At 36.1% G+C, this 18,474-nt stretch overlaps 1 protein-coding gene and 1 pseudogene across 3 annotated transcripts; one reads left to right on the plus strand and one right to left on the minus strand.

The window, feature by feature from the left end:
• The first annotated feature begins 1,404 nt into the window (after window positions 1-1,404).
• On the plus strand, window positions 1,405-3,331 carry LOC144573312 (receptor-like protein kinase FERONIA pseudogene; annotated as a pseudogene). Its single transcript, XR_013517926.1, has one exon. The product of XR_013517926.1 is annotated as a receptor-like protein kinase FERONIA pseudogene (transcript).
• A 6,106-nt stretch (window positions 3,332-9,437) lies between these two features.
• On the minus strand, window positions 9,438-18,159 carry LOC144572984 (ABC transporter B family member 20-like). 2 transcript variants are annotated; one of them, XM_078322633.1, is made up of 11 exons: window positions 17,513-18,159; window positions 17,040-17,094; window positions 16,778-16,953; window positions 15,982-16,182; window positions 15,324-15,583; window positions 14,590-14,900; window positions 14,276-14,496; window positions 13,856-14,196; window positions 12,845-13,641; window positions 12,129-12,370; window positions 9,438-11,175 (listed from the first exon to the last, which is right to left on the minus strand). In XM_078322633.1, exons 1-11 carry the CDS (start codon window positions 17,888-17,890, stop codon window positions 9,949-9,951), a joined length of 4,209 nt encoding a protein of 1,402 aa, XP_078178759.1. In that variant the 5' UTR covers window positions 17,891-18,159; the 3' UTR covers window positions 9,438-9,948. The 2 variants fall into 2 exon arrangements, with proteins under 2 accessions (XP_078178759.1, XP_078178760.1); XM_078322634.1 differs by lacking the exon at window positions 17,513-18,159 and having other exon boundaries at window positions 16,778-16,961; window positions 17,040-17,084.
• Window positions 18,160-18,474: the final 315 nt, after the last annotated feature.

Consider the following 18,474-nt stretch of genomic DNA (forward strand, 5'->3'; position numbering starts at 1 on the left):
ATTTTAATAACCTTGCACCTTAACCAGTCTTCTCTCCATTAATCAGAAAAATGTCATGTATACATAATGCAATATATCTCTTATATGAAATTTTCCTATAGGGATGGATATATATACTTTACTGCAATCTCTAGGGATGGGTATGTATTTATAATTATTCATATAATAGGTTGTTGATGCATATATGTAATAAGGAATTAATATTAATAGTAATAGTTAGTAGATTGAATATAAGTCGTATTATATATATATAGTTTTTGAAGGTCCCTTCTGAAAGGCTTAATTAATATCATGCATATAACTAACAACCTCAATGTTAAAAGAGTACAGGATGGCATACGTCTAAAACTATTAAAATGTAGTCATAAAATAATAAAGCAAATAGGGTTCAAATCTATAATAATAACAATTAATAAGAATGTAATATAAAAAAGACAAAATAAGGTCTAACTACTAATAACAAAATCATTCCAAACTGAAGCAAGCTAGGTCAGGAGCGCATAAGATATAAAAAAGATGAGATATAATTAATTAGAGTAAAATAATAAAGAAAAGGAGGGTTAAAAGTAAAAGTAAAATATGAAGTTCAAAATAGTGTAAAAATGAAAAAATATCTCAAAAACTTAAATATAAGGTCGGCTAAAAAAGAGTCACGAGAAAAGAGAAAGGAAAAGAAAAGAAAAGAAAAAGGAGTAAAGTAAAGAGAAGGTAAAAAGGTTATAAAGAAATAGGAAAGGAATGTATTGTTGTACTTTTTTTAAAGCTGGCGCTAATTAGTTCATATTAAGTTCTTCAAAGGATAATTAATTAGTTCAGACAAAAGATAATTTAAGCTTGGTAAACAAAAAAAGTCGGCTTTGATATTGAGCGTAATGCGAAATATGTTTCTCTTCTCCAGTTGCATGAAATGCACCAAATGGTTCCAAAACAAAAATTAAAATAAAAAAATCCATCACGATTTAGAGGTGGGGATAAAGCAACGCACTCACATTTTCTCGTTCTAGATGAAATCCACTACTCCACCAGCTAGCCTGATCATGACTTGTGGTCCCCACCTTTGCCTCTAGGAATCTGCCTTTTATTCTTCCCTCCTTTTGAGTCGTTCCCAGTTCTGATTTCTGGACGAACATAAATAATAAATAATAGATCAATTACAGCCATGTCAGTATATGGTTTACCACCACGAGAATATCCATGATAACTAGTTATAATAAAGCGAAATTACACAACCTGATTCAAAGATGATGCCACAGGAAAACCGATTTTCAGTTGAGAAAAGTAATGAATAAGATCAAATGTGTCACCACCTACACACTGGCATGAAGCTGTGTTGACGCTTCAAGTCTTAGTTGACTAGTTTGCGGTTCCTATCTCTCTCTAAGTCTCTATACATCCCAGAGTTCCTCTTTCCTCAAGTGCTGGTTATGGTGACTTCTATCCCTTTCTGATGCTCTTAGGTTTTACTGGTAATCCCTTCTACTCCACTGATTTGGTATATTTTCAGATCAACCTTGTGTTCAATTTCCATTAAATAATCTCGGAAAACAAGACCCCAAAAAATGAAATCCCTGACATGTTCTCTAATCCTAATATGTATTTCTATGTTAACCCTCAATTTTGCTGTCCCGGCTTTCACCGCAGACTCCAACGTCACTCACATCCTGTTAAGTTGTGGCACATCAGGATCCTCCCCGGATACTGATGAGAACCTCATATGGGTTGGAGACACTGGTACAAAATATATTTCTAATGAAGCTAGCCAAAATGCAAAAATCCCGTACCAGAACCCAGAGGTACCAGTGGAACCATTCAGTACTGCACGTATCTTCACCGCAAATTATACCTACACCTTCCCTCTCTCTCCCGGCCGATACTTCCTCCGCCTCTATTTCTATCCCACCAATTATTCAAATTACCTCGCAACCAATTCATTCTTCACTGCCACTGCAGGCCCTTATACTCTTCTCTCCAATTTCAGTGCCTTGATAACTGTAAATGCGCTGAACTATGTGTACCTCATTCGGGAATTCTCCATCAATCTCACGTCAAGTACTCTAAATTTAACCTTTTCACCCTCAACCAAGCAGCCAAATGCATATGCTTTTGTAAATGGAATTGAGATAATGTCGTCTCCTGATATATTCAGTTCTCGAATAACTTACTATGCTGATGGTGTTGATACCCCATTTCCGTATGACCCAGGTATGGCTTTCCAAACAATGTACCGGCTCAATGTAGGCGGCCGGCCCTTAGCTCCTTCTGAAGACTCAGGTTTGTACCGCTCATGGGATGACGACTCAAGCTATATTTTCGGTGCAGCTTTTGGTGTCACCTTTCAAAATAATACTAATGTGACAATTGAATATCCACCAACTATTCCACAATATATTGCACCAGTTCAAGTGTACGAGACAGCACGATCAATGGGTCCATACCCACAAATCAACTTGAATTACAATCTCACTTGGATCCTACAAGTAGATGCTGGGTTCTATTACCTCCTCAGATTCCATTTTTGTGAGATACAATATCCCATAACCAAGGTGAACCAGCGGGTATTCTTTATTTACATTAATAACCAGACAGCACAAATCCAATTCGATGTTATAGCATGGACTAGAGGAATCGGTATACCCACTTACATGGATTACGTGGTTCTTCCTTTTCGGTCAGATGACTCGGGTCAAATGGATATGTGGGTTGCACTTCACCCGGATCTTTCAACAAAATCTGAGTATTTTGATGCAATATTGAATGGTCTTGAGGTTTTTAAAATGAGCAAACCTGAGAACAACCTTGCTGGTCTGAACCCGGTGCCAATAGCCCAAAACACAATCAACCCAACCTTGACTATTGGTAAGAACCATATTTCCTCAAAGAAAAAGGTTGCGAAAATCATTGGCTTGGTGATTGGGGTCGCTTGTGGTGTTTTGCTCTTCTCGTCAATTGTTTATATCCTCTGGTTTGTGACATGCAAACTTCAGAAAAAGAGGGAAATGGAGTCAGCAGAGGGTAAGATGAGTGACGGTACAACTGTGTGGTCCCCACTGGTCTCTTTCTACGGGATTTCAAATTCACAATCTGATGTTTCTACCAAGACGGATACCACTGGTACATCTACTGGTACTGGTACTGTTACTGGTAATGGTTATAGATAGGCAATAAATGTTGAAACATGAGCACCAGTACACACAAATGGCAATAAATATTTATAGATTGGCAATAAATGTTGCCTTGATCTTCCGATAAACTAGAAATCTTGTAATGGTTAATAATCAAGTACATTATATCTATTTGTTAAATAAAATCGCTAGTGTTTTCTGCTTTTTAATTTTCCTGTATTTAATGACCACTTCTGTTTTTTTTCTTCTTCTTCAAGTAAATAAATTATAAATAACTTCATTTTAGTGAGTTATCTATCGTATAAGTAATTAAGGATATGTTACCCCGATATGATTCTTCACTGCATCATTATATAGTTTTCATTTTCCAAAGAAACTGGATATCTGTTTTGACTAAGTTATGCTAGCTTTTGCTCTCTCTCTAGTATTTCTCAATTTCATTATGCCCAGTATGAATTATTTTCCTTATAAACATGATGTTCAAATGAACAAATTTCACATCCCAGGTTCAATATGGCGACAACTTCTATTCATAAAATATTCTTGCATGCATAATCTTGTTTGTTCGTATGTGTAATTTGTACCCATGCTTGAAATATGAAATGATAAAACTAGATACCCATTATGCGTGAACATATTCCATTAAAATACTTTGTTTGGACCATCTTAAACTGGTAATAAACTGAAGAAAAAAAATACAATTTGCCCTCACAAACTCTCCAATTAACAAAACTAGTAATAAAAATGTAACCAAAGTTTCTTAAAGAAAGTCAAGAAGTTTGAATGCATGCAAAGAGTTGTGAACATATATATAATATCCACACATTCAACAAATTATTATCGAAAAAAAAATAAAAAAAAGAAAGAAAAACATTTAAAAAGCTTCACATGCAAAAAAATTAGAACCAATGTTCCTCCCCAGGTGAGGAACAATCTCAATTAGACACTATCCAACAAGAATTCTGATAGAAAGTGCCTTGATTGGGTGCGCCTTCAGGATAATTCATACATGCATGGCGTACGCCATAATGAAATTAAAAAACTTCCAACTTCTATTGTTTCTCCAACAAAATATATCATGTCTTGTTCTTTTCTAAATTCTTCTGCAATCTCTATGGAAGGAGGATTGTACGAAACAAAGAAGCACCAACCACCTAAGCTCCTAGTTTTCTTCTAAAAAAATACAATTTGAAATATGAAATGTATAAACTGAAAGATTTCATGATGCGTAAAGGCGGTAAAATAAATTTTTTTGACCCTCTTATAAGCATCTACGTACGGACCTACTTTATTATGCTAATTTTATTCAAGTAATTCATATGCACAAATAATTATCTACTCATTCATTCATCACAAATCTATATACTAAAGGTGATTTGAATATACCTCTACCAAATATCAATTTGGTAAATAGAGAGAAGTCGTATTCTCTTCTAGGTCTTTTGGATACCTTCATTTGTCGAAACGGCCTCCTAACGTTCACCTTGAACTAAACAAGGATTAGAAAGACCTTGCTAAAGATCTTAATCTAATCTAATCTAAGCTTAGAATCTAGTTAATAACCATTTTTGTCCTTTTAATAATTCTTCATTAGATAAACTAATAATATGAGAGGAAGAGGGGGTGGCTGCTAGGAGGGAGAGGAAGAGAATGAAATAATTTTTCAGAAAATTGCTTCCTATATACAAATATACTAGGGTGTGCGCTAGTATACAAATAATTTTTCAGAAAATTGCTTCCTATATACAAATTGTTTCTCCTTATATACAAATATACTAGGGTTTTCATTGTGAAACCTTCCTAGTATAATTCGACTTATTAAAAGAGACAACACTAACTGCTACAGTGTGCGCTACAGTACCAGTTTCAACTCATACTGATTTTGGGTTTTAATAAACTTATATTATAACAATGTTCTGCACATTATTATATTTATGTGTCATGTATATTATATTATATAATATGCACACTTCTCATAAATTTATCTTCGTGCTAAGCAGTCATGATATTTAACATTTTATCATATGTATTTTATTTTATATTATATGAAACAATATACATCATATAAATAAAATGAGGTGGGTTCCAATGCCTCATTTTTTTTATACCTCATCATACCTCATATTTTATATCTTCATTTTCTTCATATTCAAAGTCTAAATTGTCGATCCGAACCGTTCAACATGATATCCATACTAAAATATGGTTAGGGATGAAATTTTATATTTTTTGGAATTTTTTTGCTATTTTTTAAGATGGGTAGAAAATCATTGTTTTTTGAACGGTTCAAAAACAGTGATTTTGTACCTATCTTAAAAAATAGCAAAAAAATTCCAAAAAAAATATAAAATTTCATCTCCATGCATATTTTAGTATAAATATTTTATTGAATGGTTCGGATCGACAATTTGAACTTTGAAAACGAAAATATAAAATATGAGGTATGATGAGGTATGAAAAAAATGAGGCATTGGAACCCTCCTCAAATAAAATACCCTTCCTGTTTCTTCTTCAGTTGGTGTGACCTATATAGAGGAGTGTTATATTGGCAATGACATAAAATATTTTATTACCATAAATTATAAGCTATATTCTAACTATACATTATAGTTATCAAAATAACATAGATGTAAAGTATCATTTTTACAATACACGATCCTTTAAAGTAATGTTACAAATAACATTACTTGTGTCTATTCCTTGTCACATGATATTATGAATAATATACAAAGTTGGATTGTGTCATCTTTGTTATATTCGTTTCTTGGTCTCTTAAGTAAATTATAAATATATAATTGTACTTCAGTTATATTGCATGCATTATAATTCTACTTTACCAAGAGGCCTATAAAATATTATCACTTATTATAAATGAGGGGCAATGATACTATTGACATATGACTTTCTCCCGCACAAGTTATATACAAGGAACTAATATTTTTATCACAATTTATGATAAGTAGCTTTTAATACCAATTGCATTATATACTTCTCATGTGAAAAATAAATACATCTCATATCTTAGAATTTCGAGACACAATGAAAACATTAATGACACTAACATAACACATATAATATTTTCATTCGTCAGGTCTGTTCAATATATGAAACATTTCATATACTCATGTTATTAAATGATAAGCCTTATCAATATTTATAGAACTATAATGTACTTTAATCAACTTCGTGCACCAAAAGAAAACTGTCTTAATTGGGCTACCCATTATATTTGGAATCGGGTTTTGAACAAAATCTCATCCAAAACCGCGGCCATTTTTATTAAAAATTTTAAAAGAAAAAATATTTTTACAAAAGTAGAAGTTCACTTTATTTTTATTTTTTTAATGCCCCAATTACTACCCAGCAAAGAAGGGGCCCATGTTGAGACCTGACCGTCCGGGGCAGGGGCGGTCCACTAGGTATCTGACCCAGAGGCTGGGCAGTCCTCTATTTTTTTTATTTTTTTTAGAGATCTTAATATTTTCATTTAAATAATTTTGTGAAGTTTTAGTTTTCTTGTTTATGGTGTATGCTAAAAAAATAAGACATTCGATATATTTATGAGTGATGTAATAACTCTTTACAACTTTGATTTGATTTGTCAATTGGATATCACAAGTCTAAATATAACACTAATTAAGGACTTGACATTGATTCAAAAAATTTCAAGCTCTGACAGCTTGTTGATATTTCAAAATTTTTGATTAAATGATATTTTTGAGCTTTGATCTTCTTCTCTTTATTTCTAGTACTAAAACAGTAGTTTAGAGCTACTAAAATATGTGCAAACCTCAAATTAGATCTTTGTCCATGCACAAAGCACCCTCGACTGACCACTGGTATGGCACCAAGTCCAAACTCAGCAGCCAAACACTAAGCAAAGGCAACTGGTATAGTGAAATGTACTAAAAACATCAAATTTGACATCTATTGGTAAATCAACAAGTCTGGACTGATCCAGGGACCAAACTGCAAAAGTGATTACACCAGCATGTAGAGCATTAAAAAATACACAGAATTGTCACAAATTTCAACTTATTTAGATTTTTCTAAAAGAGGAGGATTCAAATGCCTCCATTTTTTATGCCTCCACCATGCCTCTATTTTTAAAAACTTTAATAATTTAAAATTTAAAACTTAAAAGTCAAAATAAAGCCGTTGGATATGATCTACATCATTTTATCTATGCACATGTAAAAAATTACGACGTTTCAATTTTATTTTGGTTATCATCAAGAGCTTGTAAAAAACGTACTAATGTGGATAATTTCTAAACGTTGATTTTTGAACTTATTGATTCACATAAAAACAAAATTGAAATGTCATAATTTTTTATGAGCACATAGAGAAAATAACATAGATCACATCTAACGGTTTTATTTTGACTTTTAAGTTTTAAATTTTGAGTTATTAAAGTTTTAAAAAATGGAGGCATGGTGGAGGCACAAAAAATGGAGGCATTTGAACCCTCCTCTTTCTAAAATTAGTTATGAATTTCCAAAGTTCAGCTTTTGAAAAAACTTTAAATAACCATAACTTTGGCTAGAAAAGTCGAATTTGCGCGTATGACTATTTTTCGGAAAGGGAAGGACGAGACAAATCTAGATTTTGCCCAGTGAGGGAACCCCTATGCATTCGAAGCATCAGAATTGAAAAAAAAAAAAAACATCATTTAGTGCCTCAATTAGTGTTATCTTTAGACTTGTGATATCCAACTACAAATCAAATCAAAGTTGTAAAGAATTACGACATCACTCATAAATATATCGAATGTCTTATTTTTTGGCATACACCCTAAACAAGAAAACTAAAACTTCACAAAATTATTTAAATGAAAATATTAAGATCTCTAAAAAAAAAAAATAGAGAACCGCCCGGCCTGTGGGCGGTCAGGTCTCAATATGGGCCGCCCCTCTGCTGGACAGTTGGGGCATTTAAAAAAAAAAAGTGAACAGGAGACACTTTTGTAAAAACTTTTTTTTTTAGGGTTTTAATAAAAATGGCCGTCAAAACCGAGTCTAACCATCTAATATGCTTTAAAATCATGTAAATATATTTTAAACTTAATAAATTTAAATAGCTCCATAAATCTAAAACAATGTACTAACTTAATCACACTCTTTCTCGACAGTTTTAATGTCGAAACACTGCTATTTCATCCGAGGGCACGAGAACCAACATTTAATCTAATGGTAAAGGCAATATTATTCGTATGAGAGGTCGCAAATTCGAAATTTATATATAAATTTTTTTTATATATATTAAATAGTTGGATGACTTGATTTTCAATCTTTAATCAATAGGAAAAAAAAAACCAAGGGCACAACAGGATTTGCACATTTAATGAAGCAATTTTTGGGAAATTCTTTGGTTTTCTGTTGGATTTCACCGTATAAATCTACCTCTCAAAGTCATGCCTAATCAATTTTACTGTCATTTGTCTCTCTTCCGATTGTTAGATTTCATTTTCGAATTGCGTTTGAGGGAAATTCTCAGCTTTTTGTGATTAAAGCGTCTCCAATATTGCTATCATGTTTTTTTTTTTTTTCCTTTAATACAAAGATACGATTAGTGAAGTAAATTTGTGGTATATTGTGTCGTGATTTTAATCGCATGTCATGTTGTGTAGTGTTCAAGTCAATTTCTTATATATTGCGCCGGTTATGACTAAAATGATAGAGGTAGTCACATCCTGCAAATGATCAAAACACGTGTCTCAAGCCATATCATATCTAAACATGTTGTAATTGGTCATATTTAGTTATATTTAACTACTTTTTACTTAATTTAAGATAGTTTATTGAAAAATAAATTTAAAAAAAAACATGCCGTGTTTTATCATAATCAAGTTAGTTTGGGTGCTGTATCATGTTTGTGTTATTATTTCAAAAGGCAGCTACAACACGTGAATGAATACTAAAGACACGTGAATGCAATTATCGATGTAAGAGCTCCTGTTGAAAACTTCATGAACTCAGCTGTCGAAGGTATAACGATTTCAGTAATATTTTGTAGAAGCTGAAGAGCTACCTTTTTTTCACTGATTACTTCAATTTTTTTAACACCGTATTAAGTTTATTATACTATTAACCATTTAATATACAGAAAATGCCGCTCAACAATTCCACACCAAAAGGTGCTTGGTACCAAGTGCTCTCGAACTGGTAGAATAGCCCGTATCCAAGAATGTAGTTTTTATCCATTATTTCAATTTAATTTTTCACATTTAAAATTACAGAATATCTCAAACATCAACGACACAAAAACAAATCTTGAAGTATAACATATTTTGATTACTGTGCAGAATCAGATATATAATGAAAGGAAACAAACTGAGCTCATTAAAGATCAGACAGCGTATGCTGAGTTAACAATTTCAACAAATTCACAATATACAAAACACCACATCTCACACCACATCCTACAGCTAATAATTTACAAAATGCAATTTTCCCTCACAAATCTATTGTTCTCTACAATATCAAAGATGTACAAAATCTCATCTAAACCTCTCCACATGGTGATTAGATTAGCTACACAACAACCTCTCTTAATAACCTCCCTCGTAAGGCCCTTCCATTTGCAACACGTCCTAACTAATCCTAACAAATTCCAATAATCACATGACACCCCCCCCCCCCCCCCCCCCCCCCCTCCCAAGAAAAATAGCACAACAATTTAAGGAACAAATAAAACCAAAATTTTAAAAGAATGAACGTCCCCCAAGTATAACAAATATCTCTAACTTAAAAAGTCATCTCCTGATCAAATGGTGGGGACATAACGGGTTAAAAAAATGAAGCTCCAACCAAACCCAATATGCAAACTACATGTACCGATGCTGACGAAAACCCTTGAAATGAGGTTGCATCAACTTGACATACAGACCATTTAATTGCACAAGTGCATCATGGGTTCCCTGTTCCACAATTTTACCGCCATTTAGCACCACAATATTATCAACGTGCTTCATCATGGCAGCCCGATGAGCAATTAAAATAGTCGTCTTATTGCCCATGACCAATGTGCCAAGTGCCTCTTGCACGACTTTGCTGGAGTCCGACTCAATTGAGGAGCTGGCCTCGTCAAGCAACAAAATTGGTGCATTTTTCAAAACAACACGAGCAATGGCAATGCGTTGTTTCTGGCCAAGTGTCAAGTCGACGCCACGCATGCCAACATGTGTATCGTACCCATGAGGTAAGCTACTTATGAACTGATGGGCATTTGCAATTCTCGCAGCCTCCTTCATCTCAGACTCGGTGGCATTGTGACGTGCGTATATTATATTTTCACGTATGGTTGTCGAGAAGATAACAGGCTCTTGTTGAACCAGACCCATGTGGCTCCGCAACCACCTGAGATTAAAAAGCTTCAAATCTCGGCCGTCCAATAAGATCTGGCCTGACACCGGGTCATAGAACCGCTCGATTAGAGATATTAGTGTACTCTTGCCAGATCCTGACGCACCAACCACTGCCACTGTCTGGCCACCACTTATTTTAAGACTAAAATTGCTCAAAACCAAGGTCTCAGGTCTGGAGGGATAGTAGAAATTCACATTTCTAAACTCCATACTGCCATACACATTAGGTGGTTTAAGGCCGGAGGTGTCATCAGGGTCAATGATTGGAGCACGATCAATTATATCAAAAACAGGAATCAAAGACTTCCGCCGTTTTAGTATGTAAGGTGCAAGGCCAAAGGGGTAGACAAGGGCAAAGGTGGCAAAGGAAAATACCATATACTCTTTGATCGCGGTCATTAGAGTTAAGTGATTCTTGTGTACAGATTCTGCTGTAAACCAAAGGAGAAAGGCATTACAGGCAAAAAGGAGGAATTGGGACAGACCAAATCCAAATCCTATTATCAACCCATGCAGCAGGCTTTTGATATAAATGCGGCCAAGCTGGAAACGATACAGATCCATTATTTTGTTTCCTGCGCAAAATGCAACAACTGTGTATATGTTTCGGACAGCATCCTCTAGCACTGAAGATGCCTTCCTGTGCATCTCTTGGATGCCTCGTGAAAACCCCAAGAGCCACAGTTTCTGCAAAAAGAAATGACCCTCTTACTAGCTAATAATAAACAAAAAAGCATCTGCAACTAAGTAATTTTCTATTAATTAGGGACACCCAACTTCATCAATTAATTAGGGACCGCAACATGCCGGAACAAATTGGGCAGGGTCTGGTCATTAACTCTTACTAAATGAATGCCAGACTCGAAATGCCTGCACCACCAGCTGGTCAACAACCCTGAAAAAGACCTGACATGTTAAAAGGACGGATTCCTTAAAGACCATGGTACAGTAGTACTGTGCTTTATGATGAAAGAGAGCAGTGTTTTAATATTCGGTCTATTCGGCCGAATATTCGTATTCGGTTGGAAACCGAATAGGAAATGAGTATTCGGTCCAATATTCAGTTTCGAATATTCGGCCGAATATATTTTTCCGCATATTATCTATTCAGCCGAATATTTCCGAATAGAGAATAAGAATCCGAATAAGAACCGAATATTGCCGAATATGAACCGAATATTTCCAAATAGAGAATAAGAATCTGAATAAAAACCGAATAAGTTATAATTTCATTTATTTAAGTTTGAACTTATGTTTTATTTATGCTTATTTGTAATGTTTATCTATGTTTATTAGAGTTAATACCTATGATTTTTCATTTGAAAATCCGAATATATAAATCTGAATAAAAATCCGAATATTCGGCCGTATACTGTATATTCGGTATTCGGTGGCTTTCCGAATACCGAATAAGAACCGAATATTAAAACACTGAAAGAGAGTATAACCAAGATCTAAAGCCTATTTTTTTCCAATTAAAATTGAAACAAAATGATCAATGGATCAAGCCAACCAAAATTGGTTCAACCAGATGCTGCTAACAGGTCAACCCGACGAGTCTTAGTCAACATGGCCATGATAAAATCCAAAGCCAATATGACTACTAACAGCAACCAAACAATTATATTAAGCACAAGTACCTGGGCAACGGCAGCACAAAAGAGTACAGGAAGAGATGCAAGTGCAGCAAGAGCCACTCTCCAATTGAGAAACATGCCAATAGAAAGGGCCACTACAACAGCTGACAGATCCTGCACAAATAGGGAGAGTCGGTTGCTAAAGGAAGCCCGCACGTATGTTGCATCATTTGCAAGCCGCATTGACAGTGCATCCGCGCTATTATCCTCTTCGTCAAACCATCCAATCTCATTCTTTAAGATTGCTGCATGGAACATTTCAAATTCTCAACACCTCAATTTTTTTGAGGGAGTGCTACAAATGCATTTTATTTCAGAATAATTACAAAAATAATCAGTTGTGACTTGTGACACACAATTTTGATCTTATATGTACATATACCAATGTTTGCATGACTATGCTTTTTTCCTTTTTATTTTTACTTTCCATGTATCCAGTGCAAATTTATTATTTTATTAATTTTTACTAGAAAAATTGCTACACCATTTTGGATCCTACAAAAAGGAAGTTAACAAAATACTATTTCCATGAAGGAACCATACTCACCCACCAGTATGTTTACAATTTACAAAAAATATAACCAAAGAATTCAGATGTTATTTTGTAGCACAGTAGATGTAGAGAACACTAGAAGTACATGGAATTGATCCCGAGGTCTCACGGACTCATCCTTGACAATATTCAAAAAGGTTTTATTCAAGGAAATAACCAAGCATACCTGAAAACATCATTCTTCTGATGCGCTCTGTCATCTTCTCCCCCATTATACCAAAATAAAAATGTTGCAAGAAGTTAGCAAAAACTGTTATGACCCCCATTGCAACAATAGATCCACACCACTTATTTACTTCAGAGTCCCAATCACGCACGCCTATTTTGTAATATGCCGTCACGATAAGTGCAATCATATAAGCAAGCAAGGGATTGAATGAGCCGAAGATGGCTGCTCCAAAGCTTCCAAGAAGAGCGTACATCCACTCAGCAAAACTGAGCACAGCCAGCTGCCAGAAAGACGGGGGTGTCAAATTCTTCGGTGGACCCTGTTCACTCGATCTCCTTGAATAGCCAAAATCAATGCTATCATCCAAGGGGCGGCTGAAGGTTGCTGAGTGGGACCGCTCATTCACCGGGTCAGATGTCAAAAGAGGTGAGATCGGTGATTCTGGCTGAGACCCATTAGATGGCAAGTGCTTCACTGGCTGTGAAACGTCGATTTTGGGCAGATCCGGCAGTCGCATCTCAAAGCTGTCTTGTCTTTTCATTGAAGGGTCAGTTGAGAAGTTGCCATCTGAGGCTTTCTCCGGAGGGGGGCTTTGGACCTTCGGCGATCCACGGGATGAGTTATTATTGGTTGAAGCTGTGGTGCTATAGTTGGCATCAGAATGGCGGAAGGGTAGGAGGCCATTGGTCTGTTGGATAGATGAAGATTTGGCCATCTTAGGAGAAGACGGCTCTTGGTAGCTCTGGCTTGTTGAAGGATCGTCACTTCTCTCTCTGGACGTCCTACTTGGGCTTCTGAATAATTTTAAGAAGAGCAACATTGTAATCAATGAAAGGCTTTCCATACCATAATCTCAGATAGACAAAACTAGTGGAAGTAAAGTATATCATAACTTAGGAGCCCGGTGAAGTGTTATGATTCTGTCAACTTAATGTAACTAATGAGCGACAATAATGAAAAAACAAATTAAATAATAAAACAACATAGTTCAACATTAGTTTCAGTTACCTCCTGGGAGTCTTAGCTGCTTCTTCACACCTTAGAAGCTCGGCATAGAGACCATCCAAGTTAAGCAGCTCCTCATGCGTACCCATCTCGACCAGCTGTCCTTCCTCCATGACTGCTATGAAATCAGCATTTCTTATCAGACTTAGCCGCCTCGCAATAATAATAGTTGACCTTCCCAATGTAAGTACATCCAGCGCTTCTTGCACAGCCTTCTCGGACTCAAAATCAAGACCACCAGTTACCTCATCAAGCAAGAGGATTGCTGGGTTGGATAGAACAGCCCGTGCCACTGAGATTTTTATCTTTTGTTCATCAGTCAATGGCAAACCAGCCCGACCAACCTAGAACATACGCACTAAACATCAGCATTATCATTCAGCCTGCATAAAAAATGGTATGCAAAGATGAGATTTATTTCACCTGAGTGCTGTATCCCCCTTCAAAAGAGGTGATGAACGTGTGAGCATGTGCAATTCTGGCTGCCTCCTCAATTTCATCTGCTGTGGCGACTCGTCCATAAGCGATGTTCTCTCGTATGCTCAAGCTTAGTAAAGCTGGTTCCTGTGTCACTAATCCTATCTGGCTTCTCAACCACCGTAGATTTAAATTCCTTATGTTCTCCCCATCCAAGAGAACTTCACCTGAAAAAAAAATACAAATATTTTCAAACCAGAAAAAAATAATTCAGACCCAAAAAGAAACAGAAATTTCACAAACAAGAAACGAATCCATACCCAAAGTAGGATCATAGAAACGCTCCATCAGAGGGATTATGCTGCTCTTTCCAGAACCATTTCGACCAACAAGTGCAATGGTCTTTCTGGCCGGTACGGTGAGGAAGAAGCCACTCAAGATGGGTATTTCAGGTCGAGAGGGGTAACTAAAATACACATTTCTAAACTCAATATTCCCTTGTGCCGAGGCTAAGGTTTTACCACCCTGGTTATCACCTGAGGTCGATCGGCTTATCATCTCATAAAGCCTATACGCAGCAATCCGACCTTGCTCAAAGGAGTAGAAGTTTGTAGCAGCTTGGTTTAATCCTCTACACAAACGGGAAAAAGAGAGAGCATAGGTTATTTACAGGAGAAAGTTAAAGAAAACATGGAATAATAGCAATGATAGAATTCAGTTTTCCAAGCTATAGATCACTTTACTCCTGGATATTCTAAACTTATGTTTGGATAGGACAGTTTTTTAGCTGCTTAGGCTGAACAGCACCCAACAATAATTATTTCCACTGTACTCTTTTTTTACGTGCACCTGGAATTAAACTTCCTGTACAACAACTGCCTTAGAACATGTGGTTATCCTTGAAGTTGAAATGAGTTTTATTCACTTCCAACTCGAAACAAAAAGCCAAATAGAGCTTGACAAAGTGACGTAGTTTTAGCTGTGATGCAAAACTATTTTACATCATCTAAAAGTTCTTAAAGATTAGAAGAGAGTTGTGTTAATATTCACTTACAGGCCACTCAGTATAATTGCAAACAGAGCGGCTACTACTTCACCACCATTAGCCTTTCCATGCTTAATTAATGAGCTCCCGACCCAAAGTTGCAAGGCACATGAACAAATAGCTAGCCCATACGTGAACCCAAGTCCCAGCCCCTGAACAAGGCTTATCAAGATCCCATACCGAAGTGTTGCTTGTAGAGAAGTCGCATATGAATGCTTTGCAAGACCCTCATTCACAAATGCATAAAGTGTTCTGATATATAATATAGCCTGACAGAAAAGTACAAACACATATCATCAAAATATTACCCAAGTTGAAAATAAAACCTAATTATTCTATCATGCTTGCAAGCATCTTGTAAAAACACATGAACTGGTAAACATTATAGTAATGTCATGGAATAGGTATGTCCAGTTAACTACCAACAAAATCTCAATGGAACAACCAAGCAGGTAAACATGTTCAGCTTTATATTTGCATATATTAATTAGGAACACATTTAAATTGGGAAATTTGGTCAATTTTTACTGATTTAACCCAAGTTTCAATAGATAGATGCATAAGATGTTGACCATTTTGTGCTGAAAGAGGTATGTTCAGTTGCATTTGCAGAAAGGTAAATAAATAATTGCCATAGTTTGCAAGAACAAACAAAATATATAGACACCTGTTCAGCAATACTAGCAGCCTCAGCATACGCATCTTGGATATTTTCAGCAAGTCGATGTAGAAATATATTTGATACCCCTCCAGCAGCTACAATGAAGGGGCCTGTAGCTAATGTCAGAAGAGCTATTTGCCAGCAGTTAACAAGACCAATTACAAGTCCTCCAAAAAATGTTGCCATGTTATGTATATAATTCGCAACCTACAGCAAAGATTTAGTAGATGCTTATGTTACAATAAAGTCCACACAAGATACTCCAGAGTCACATCAATCATTGAACAATAGTCTGACCAAAAAAATTACTCATTACTTTACCCAAATTGTGATTATTACAAGAAAAATCTTGTACCTGCAGCAAGTACTTGAAATTTATGCATCGGTAAACCAACAAAAATGAAATATCAGGCAGGCAAAGCTTGAGTAACTGACAAAAGTCATATCAATTTGGTTCAAACACAGAGCTTCATAAACCAGTCCATGCGGACATAGCAGCCAAGATACACCTTTTGCTTGATGTGGTTTTAGTCCAGGACTCCAGGTTGGCTTAGGAAAGGGATTTTGTATATTAAAATGGAATATTGTCAATGTCTAAGAAAATGTACATTCTCAATGGCTCCTATTTATAAGCAAAGCATTGGAAAATTTTAATACGACAAAATGAGGGATGCTAGTGAACCAATTGAGACATGCTGGAGCTAACTATTACATAGTAAACTATCGGGAATAATTTACAAAAGTAATATATAACAATCTGATAAGTAACATAGCTTCCAAGTCAAAAAAAGAATTGACTCACTTTCTCACTAAGAGCCGACTGAATAAGCAGCACATCACTCAACACTTGGCTCACTATATCTCCATTGTTACCATATGTGTCAAAAAAGCTCATATCCTGATTTAACAGAACTTGAACGTACTTCGACCTTATAACTGCAGTTTGCCTCTCTCCAGTGAGAATCCAGCAGGACACCTCTATAAAGCTAAAAAACTTAGATGATATTTTTTGTGTGCAATTGATACAATGTATTGTATAGGAAATAATCTGTTGGCAAGCTTACCTATCCACCCAGCAATGAAGACCCCAACAGCTATGTATAGGAAGTACAAGGCATGCTGCACAGAAAGTTAGAGCGTATGATAAGAGAAGTTAAAATTATAAGTCTCTTCTGCTTTTAATGAAAGTAATATAAAGTAAATTCAGCAGGGGCGGAAGTTACATCTGTCCAATAAAAATCCAGCATAATACAAAGGATATCTAAACAACACAAGAATCGTTTCTCAAATTGAAAAATAAACAGGTCTAATTACTTTACTCCTTTTTACCTTAAAAAAAAAACAAAAACTACTCATTCCAGAGCTCTAATTTCTCAGAGACATGAAGATAAACTAAACTCAATTACAAAGTTCCTTCTGAGAAAAGAGTATATTTTCTTCGTGACTAACAAATAAATAAGGCAGTTGCAAACGTTAATTCTCTTTCTTTTCAACAAAACAAACAATTATGGAGAAGCACTAAATTTAAAGCACTGACCTCTTTAATGTTATGATACAAAGCATCTCCATGGAGATGCAGAAGATTGATCGTTCTTCCAAAGAAATGGAGATACACAACAAGTGCCATGCCATGGGCTGCGGCCGCAACCCCTCCTACTAACATGAGAAACCAATCAAAACGATCAGCACACCTGAAAAGTTGCTTGAATGGAACGGCTCCAGGAGGCGGCTCAGACTCGTCCATGTCATCATCAGCACCTTCGGCCCCCGCTTCGTCGTCCATCACTCCGGTGCCCCCGTCCGCCATAGGGTCCAGATAGGGCGAAGGGGACTCCGGCGGTTCTGACACTTCTGACACCGGTGTCAGAGGCTGCACGTGAGGCGGCGACCACCCGAAGAGGCCGCGCGACGCCATCACGCTTCTATCTCGTACTGTGTTTCTTCCCTTCCGCTCTCCTTCTCGCTACTGGTATCGATACAGAGATGTAAAACCCTAGGTCGGGGCAAAACCTAGGGTTTGGTGGTGAGAATTGGAGAGGTCGGGGTGGGAGCGAAGGGGGTTTGGTGTGCGTCGCCGGATACGGGATCACGGCGGAGGGCAAAAGAGGAAAGGCGTTACAAAAAAGGGAAAGGAAAGGGGAAGAAAAAGGAGAAAATTGGAGGGCAGTCCTTTCGATTTCTCCCGCACTAGGAGGCATCATGACGGCGAAGCTTTTCGGCCTGGCCCACTTGACAGTGTAGGACCTTTTTAAATGTTCCTCTTGGTTACGCCTGGTGCACCAGCTCTGTCTAAGATTTTTATTTTGTTTTTATATTCTTTAATGATGATAGCCAAGAAGACATCTCAAAACTCAAATCACTTGCTTTAGACAAAACATTATTCAATATTAGTTGAATTGAAGACGAATATTATTATAAAATTTAATTAGGATATAGAGTTGTATTCTTCATATTTAATTTATCTAGCTGTTGACTTATTTCTCAAAGATTTTCAATTTT

Source organism: Carex rostrata, chromosome 21 (genome assembly GCF_964058835.1).
Source record: "Carex rostrata chromosome 21, lpCarRost1.2, whole genome shotgun sequence".
Taxonomy (NCBI): domain Eukaryota; kingdom Viridiplantae; phylum Streptophyta; class Magnoliopsida; order Poales; family Cyperaceae; genus Carex; species Carex rostrata.